Consider the following 8,037-nt stretch of genomic DNA (forward strand, 5'->3'; position numbering starts at 1 on the left):
AGTCACGAGGGTCTGAAAAGGTCAACGTCATCATTCCATCCTCCACCTGGGTGGCGGCCTTACTTTCTGCCCCCAGAGATATGTATGCACTCAACGATATGTATCAGATTGTTATGTATCTCTTTTTTTAAAAACATCTTTATTGGAGTATAATTGCTTTACAATGGTTAGTTTCTGCTTTATAACAAAGTGAATCAGCTATACATATACATATATCCCCATATCTCCTCCCTCTTGTGTCTCCCTCCCACCCTCCCTATCCCACCCCTCTAGGTGGTCACAGAGCATCGAGCTGATCTCCCTGTGCTATGTGGCTGCTTCCCACCAGCTATCTATTTTACGTTTGGTAGTGTATATATGTCCATGCCACTCTGTCACTTCGTCCCAGCTTACCCTTCCCTCTCTCCGTGTCCTCAAGTCCATTCTCTACGTCTACATATATCTCTTGAGAATCTAGGACTCTTTTATCACAGGACCATTGTTTCTTGACTGCTTTTTCTTTTGTTCCCTTAAGATCATTAATTACTGAGACCTGTTCAAGGGCAAGCATTGTGGCCAGGCTTAGATCACAAAATGGCTTAGGTCAAAATGGGTTCTCTTGTGTCAAGCAAGCCATGCCTGTTTCTCTTTTCTCCGGGGACCCCCTGCCCTTTCTGCTTATAATACCCAATGTTAGTGTAAAAGAAATATCCAGTTATTTTAACCAGATCATCAGATGCGCTGGACCAGGACCCAAGACTGTCAGATTTGTACCCTTTTATATAACTTCCCCATATTTTGCCCTTATATCTTGTCTTTTCTCTTGTAATGATGGACATTAAAGTCTTAAAATGAAAAGGGTCTGCAAACTTGTTTTCAGGGACAGCAAGGAAGCCTGTATAGTCAGGCCACTCAAGATGGCTGTTCTCTTGCTCTCTGTAAGTCCTCTGCCCTACCAGGGCCTGTGTCACCTATATCTGACGCACGTGACTGACCTTCCTATGTACTTGCCTCCGCCCCAGCTAGTGATTGTTCTTATCAAAGGGGTGGTGAGGGGCGTGCCTCTCTGCTGGTTTCCCTGGTAACCAATGAGCCCACCTGACGTCATTTTCCCTATAACTGGTAACCCCCCCCCCCCCCCCCCCCCGCCACCGCCACCGCCACCGCCCTGGGAGCGGAGACTGCCGCCATATCCTGTCTGCCGCTTGCTGCAAATGGGGGGACCTTGCTTCAGACATGTAAGCTCCCCCATCCATTAAACCATTGATGTCTCTGTTGTTGACCTCAGGCTCTTTCTTCAGTCTTGAACCCCGGCAAGTGCAGGGCCCATAGGCCTGCGGGGTGCAGCCCAACAGGTGGACATAACGAGACCATCTTCGGGAACCCATCTAGGAGGGATGAGAAACCCACAGTCTGAGTAGGTGGTGACGGTTACTAGGAGGAGAGGAGGGGGGCGGGGGAGTCCCGGGGGCGGGGGAGTCCCTGGGACGTGCCAGGGTGGAAGAGGAAAGCTTGAGGGGAGCCTGCCTGGGCCTGTGAATCTCCCTGGGGGACTTAGGAGAAAGGGTTCCTCAAGTACAGTGATAAATTATGCTTTGCACTGTAATAGGATTAAATTTGCAACTGTTACAGATGAGGTGTTACTAGCCCATTCTTGTATCACAGAAAGCTAGGCTTTTTCTCCATTCAACAGGTATTATTTTATTTTCATTGTTCCTAAAATGACACAAAGGAAGGCTTCTGTTTGTTCTCTTACCTTATGCTGATCTTAGAACAACACAAAAATACTGACTACGCTGATCTTGAAACAACACTGACAACTTCAAACATGGGAAGATGACTTACTCCCATTCCGTCCCCCTTTCCTCTTGGATTCGAACCACTGGCTTTGTTTAACCCCAGTTTTGCCTACTCTTTCCCAGAAAAGTCACCAGCAAACATGGATGGATCTACTAAAGGCAGGACTGTAGATTCAATAGGGTGTGGGACTCCAGCTTTGTTCTCAGGGAACTGACAGTCTCATCAGGAGACAAATAATTATTGGGTTGGCCAGAAAGTTCGTTCAGGTTATCTATGTTCCAGAAGAACCCGAGCGAGCTTTTTGGCCAACCCAATACATTCAGAAACGGGTACTAACGCCCGAGAGCATACGTTCAGTGCTAAGTTAGGGGTCTGGATAATAATGGCTTCAGGAATGCAGCTGAGGGCAGAAATCCCTGAGGGTCAATACACTGAAGCTTCTAGGAGAAGGGGGGCCTCCAAGGACAGATTTAGAGAAGGAGTAAAGAGAGCACCTGAGGCAGGCGGAGGGTGTGGGCGAGACCAGCCCGTGTGGCACATCTCTGTGGAGGAAGAGGCACCTGGTTCGCTGGAGACAGCAGTCACGGCGGAAGCAATTTCTGATTCAATGACAGTCTAAAGTAGGATTTTCCCCGGATTAATAGAAACCCTGTGCGTTGCAAACATAGCTGTCAGAGCATTAGAGGGATGTAGTGGATGAGCTGACTGCTGGGACTTGGCAGCTGAATGTGCACGGGGAGGGGGACAGTGTTTGAGGAAGTTCAGCATCTGTACATCTGCCAGCCCTCCTATGTCGCTCTGCGCACAGCCGGGGCCAAGATGCGGGTGAGCGTATGTCCCTCCCGTCCCCTGCAAGCTCAGCTCGTATTATTTCTTTCTCTTGTTCTCTCCATTCTTTCCTCTTTCCGCTCACGGCCAGATGTCGAGGAGAAATCCTTTCTCGCTGTGAGTTTTGGTTGGAGTGTCAACCTGTGACATTCGCCTTTTGTGTGCATGCCCAGGTTAGTAGGGAGGCTAAACGATGGGAACTCTACCGACACCCACCCGGCCTAAGAATCACAAGTCTCCAGATCTAGCTCTAATGCCTTTTAGCTCCATGAACTTGAGCTGGCCCTTAAACTACCTGTCCTTCGGTTTCCTTTATTTGTAAAACGGAGATGTTAATACCTCCCTACCTACGTCGCAGAATTTTCTTGAGATTCAAATGAAATATAGTTGTAAGAGCACTTTGGAGACTAAGGAACTTAGTAACTCAAGGTGAAGATGGTGGGGACCGGGGTGGGGGGGAGGTGGTGGAGTTGGGAAACTCAATACATCCCATGCAGCCCGGTGATTTTATAAAATCGTTTTTTATCATTTAAATAATTTTAACTATATAGCTTTTTTGGATGTTTTAACGACTCTCACTCTAGTGATATCTTTTTCCTCCCTAGATATCCCTAAGTGCAGAACCCAGCAACCCCCTACACATTCCAGCTCATCTCGCTTGGCTTCCACATCGACCAGTGGGGCTCCCAGCCACTGAAGCAGCAACGAAAACTCTCATGCAGCATCTCCAGAGACACTCTGGGCTCCAATCATTACCCCAGGCCTTCCAGCCAAAGTTGATTTAAAAATGTGAAAGGATTTTTCTAGAAATGACAGGCTGCTCTACATGGAGAGTTGGATGTTAGTTGGCTCCTTTATTAGAAACGGTTTAGGTACCTTATTGTGAAAGTGAGTCCTACAGTATTTCGGTAAAAGGTATTCATGGCACAGATGTTGACGTATTTACAAACTGAGATAGAAATGTGATGATAGATACCATGGGGTTGATAAAGGGACATACGATAGCACCGTTGGTGAGACTGGGTGTGTGAGGCAGGGTCCCAGAAGGATAAGGCCAGCACATTCCCAAGGCTACTTGAGCAGTTTAATGATGGGAGTGTTTTTTCTAGGGCTGCTGTGACAAACTACTGCTATCTGAGTCCACTCAGGCTGCTATAACAAAAATACCATTGACGAGTGGCTTATAAACAACAGACATTTATTTTCTTACAGTTCTGGAGGCTGGGAAGTCCAAGATCAAGGTGTGGGCAGGGTTGGTTTCTTCTGAAGCCTCTCTCCTTGGCTTGCAGATGGCCATCTTCTCCCTGTGTCCTCACACGGTCGTCCCTTTGTGTGTGTCTGTGTCCTAATCTCCTCTCCTTATAAGGACACAAGTCCGATTGAATTAGGGCCCACCCATATGACTTTGTTTAACCTTAATGACCTCTTTGAAGATACTCTCTCCAAAGACAGTCACATTCTGAGGTCTCGGGGGTTAGGACTTCAACATAGGAATTGGTGTGGGGAGGTTACAGTTCAGCCCTTAACCCACACTGTGGATGGGGTTAAGAGAATCAAGACGAGATGGTGAAGCCCCTGGAAACTAGCAACAGCAGAAGCCTTTATCATCCTTTCGCCTGAAGAAGCAAAAGAGAAAGGGCATGCTATTCCTAGAACCCAGTGAGAGCTGTAGCCACGGGAGAGGGACTGCCCAGCCTATGGTGTATGGTGGAGGAACGCAGCCATGATGGAGACCAGGGCCTAGCAGGGAGGGAGGGAGAAGACCCACCCCTCTCTCTCGCCACTCTTCACACTCCAACAGCACTTCCCTTTGGTCAAACCCACCTGGAAGTCAGAGAACAGAGAAGCCTGGGGGATGCAGCTCGTAGGTGTCAGCCTTTGAGCCAGGGAACAGGCTGACAGGTGTGGCCAGGAGTGGGCGGGGAGGGGTAGGATTTGGGTGGGACGATGAAGAATCACCAACACGATGGTGGAAACATAGACATTTCCAAAGGAGGAATTATGATGTATATTCAGGCAACGTAAATGGGCTTTAAAGAGTTACTGGAAAACAGAAAATGCTACTTAACTGCAAAAATATAAGTCGTACATTCTAAACTAAACCACCTGCTCATGTAACCATTTCCAGGTCCCAAAAGTGACCATTCTAGGATACTTATTTGCGTAAGTAAAGCAGAATGGTAGAAAAACAACTATGTTTGTCAATCTTGTCATGTTGAACACTTATGTTCTTTCTTTATATACTGTAATGTAGGTATTTTTGAATGGTTCAAAAAGGTGACCTGGCAGCATGGCCCAAGATACAGTGGTTTGGATGCCCAAGTGATCGGTGGAGGACAAAACATGACCAACTTAGAAATGATTGGTTGGCATCACCCAGGATGAAGCCAATATGTGGCTCTGAGGCAGAGAAGAAAGAAGACACACCCAGAATGAGACCTTGTGTTCTTCCCATGGGCAAAGCAGATGGCTGTCAGTTAGGGTTTCCTCTTCCTGGGGCCTGAGCCCTCATGGTCAGCCCCCAGGAGCCAGGGGCAGCTGTGTAAGCTGGGGTGGGGGGACCTGCAGCTCCAGGATTCTGCCCCGCTTTGTCCCAGTGAACTCCTGTGAATATGTCAGGAACCAGTCATGTTGGAGGCCTATGTCTGAATGGGCCAGTCTGGAGTAAGTCCCCAGCCCTTTCTGGAATAAACTAGGATATCCTGGGGCAAGGACATAATCAAGAGAAAAAAGGGCTTGTCCAGTAGAAGTGGCTCCATCTTGTCTTAAGCTGTATTGGGTTATCTATTCCTGTGAAACAAACCGACCCCAAACTTAGTTGCTTACAGCTGTCTGTTATTCTCCTTTTGAATCTGCAGTTTGGGAGGGGCCTGGGGGAGAGCTTGTCTCTGATCTACACGGCATCTTCCCCCCAGCAGAGGGCTGGAAGGTCCACTTCCAAGATAGTGCAGGAACATGGCTGGAAAGTTGGTCCTGGCCGTCCACTGGGCACTCAACAGGGCTGAGGGTTGGGGGCCTCTGTTCCTCTCCACGTGGGCTGGGATTCTCATTGCATGGGGGGTGGGTTCTAAGGACAAAAGTCCCAAGAGAGCCAGGTGGAAACCGAATCACATTTTTATCCTAGCCTGGCGTTGGGCTGCACCCCACAGGCCTGCAAGGCCTGTACTTGCCAACTTCAAGACTGAAGAAAGAGTCCAAAGTCAACAACAGAGACATCAGTGGTTTAATGGATGGGGGAGCTTACACATCTGGACCAAGGTCCTGGAGCAACACCTCACGGTGTGGGGTGGACGGCAGGCAGGATGCGGCGGCAGTCTTCTTTCGGGGTGGACCGGGGGGGGGGGGGGGGGGGGGAGTGGAGATTACCAGTTATAGGAGAATTGACGTCAGGTGGGCTCATTGGTTTCCAGGGAAACGAGCAGAGGGGCACGCCCCTCACCAACTCTTTAATGAGAAAATTATCAGCTGGGGCAGAGGCAAGTACGTAGGAAGGTCAGTCGTGTGTCTAAGGCAGGGGTCCCCAACCCCCGGGCTACAGACCAGTACCAGTCCGCCGCCTGTTAGGAACCGGGCCGCACAGCAGGAGGTGAGTGGCTAGCTAGCGAAGCGTCATCCGCTGCTTCCCATTGCTCCCCGTCACTCGAGTTACCGCCTGCACCGTCCCGCCCCCTCCAATCCGTGGAAAAATTGTCTTCCGTGAAACTGGTCCCTGGTGCCAGAAAAGTTGGGGGCCGCCGGTGTGAGATATAGGTGAAGCAGGCACTGGTCGGGCAGGGGATGTACAGAGAGCAAGAGAACAGCCATATTGAGTGGCCGGACCTTGGAAGGCTCCAAGTCACTCCATCATCCCCTGGTGATCACGAGGCTTGTCCAATTTCAAGCAGAGGGGTTGTAGACTGAGGAGAGTTGCAAGGTTCTGGAAGAACCCGTGGGATGGGAAATATTATTATGGCTGTTTCGGAGTAGAAACCAAATCTCTGCCTCAGGATGGTACCCGTGTGACCCGTACCCATCATTGGTCACAGCATAGTTATGTGAACTAGGTACATCCCCTGTGTTAGTCTGCTTGGGATGCCATATAAAATACTATAGACTGGGTGGCTTAAACAACAGAAATTTATTTTCTCACAGCTCTGGGGGCTGGAAGTCCGAGATCCAGGTGTCAGCAGGGTTAGTGTTTGATGAGAGCTCTCCTTGGGTTGTCTTTTTTCACTGTGTGCTCACATGGCCTTTCCTTGGTGCCTTTGCAGAGGGGGAAGGAAAGGGAGAGAGGAAGAGACATGTCTCTCCTGGTGTCTCTTCTTATAAGGACACTAATCCTATCAGATCAGGGCGCCACCCTTATCACCTCATTTAACCTTCATTATGTCCTTAGAGACCCCATCTCTAAAGACAGCCCCTCTGGGGGTTAAGACTTCAACATATGAATTTTGGGGGGGCACATTCAGTCCCTAACATCCCCCATAGTGATATGAAATAGATGACACTTGATAAATTTATATTGATATTCATTCATTCAAGAAAACTTCATTGAACACCTGTTGTGTGCCGGACTCTCTACTAGGCTCTGGGAATACAGGTAGGAGAAAAAAACTGTTCCTGTCTTTAATGAGTTTATAACTGCGAGGGAGACAGAGCAGCCGTTACAATACAGTGATCGCTGCCAGGAGAGCTTGCTGTGACAGCTCCTAGAAGGGACAAATATACCGCTCCGTGGAGGCTGCAGAAGTGATGTCCAAGCAGAAACCGAGGATGAGAAGTATTGAGTAGTAAACTGGGTGGGACAGACAAGGGGATTAAGAAAGAAGATACACGGAGGCCTGAGGTAGAACTAGGGTGACCACGATCCTGGTTTGCCCAGGGCTGTCCTGGTTTTAGCACTAAAAGTCCCATGTCCAGAAAACGCCTTGGCCACTGTGCCTTCTCCGTGGAACCGTAAATAGTACAGTAGAGCTGGTGCACAGAGGAGGGGGCGTTGCCACAGGATTGGTGGGAGAAACGCTGGAAAAGTAGGAGGAGCCCAAACAGGAAGTGAGACACACTCAGGAGTTAAGACTTTCTCTTGGAAGTAGTTGAGCCATCCATAAGTGATCTTAAATAGGGGAGCAACTTGCTGAGACTTGTATTTAGAAAGAGCTCTATCTGCTGGATGATGTAGAAGAGGGACAATACTGAAGGCCAGTCAGGGAGCCATGGTGGTTTTCCAGGGAACAGAGATGGAGAATTAAAGTAAAGTAATGGAGGGAGACGGAGAGACCCAGAGGATTCAGAGTGTCTTAAGGAGAAGTAACAGAACTTAGAAATATACGTGTGGGAGGTGAGAGAGAAGGAGAAATCAAGGATGACTCCCAGATTTCTGGCTTGGGCAACTGGAAAAATTCTTGGGAAGTCACTAAGATGGTTTGGAAATACCTTCCGCACTGCACCTGA

General features: G+C 48.9%; 1 protein-coding gene across 1 annotated transcript in view; it reads left to right on the plus strand.

Moving 5' to 3' along the window:
- FBXO16 (F-box protein 16) overlaps positions 1–3,534 on the plus strand; it is a 55,033-nt gene extending 51,499 nt beyond the window's left edge. Inside the window, exon 8 of the mRNA XM_029201316.1 lies at positions 3,213–3,534. Coding sequence (XP_029057149.1) covers positions 3,213–3,392 — 180 coding nt within the window. The 3' untranslated portion in view covers positions 3,393–3,534. The remainder of the gene's footprint in view (positions 1–3,212) is intronic.
- The last annotated feature ends 4,503 nt before the right edge of the window (positions 3,535–8,037 follow it).

The sequence above is a fragment of the Monodon monoceros genome, unplaced genomic scaffold, assembly GCF_005190385.1.
Source record: "Monodon monoceros isolate NGI ecotype Baffin Bay Population unplaced genomic scaffold, NGI_Narwhal_1 Super_Scaffold_5, whole genome shotgun sequence".
Classification (NCBI taxonomy): domain Eukaryota; kingdom Metazoa; phylum Chordata; class Mammalia; order Artiodactyla; family Monodontidae; genus Monodon; species Monodon monoceros.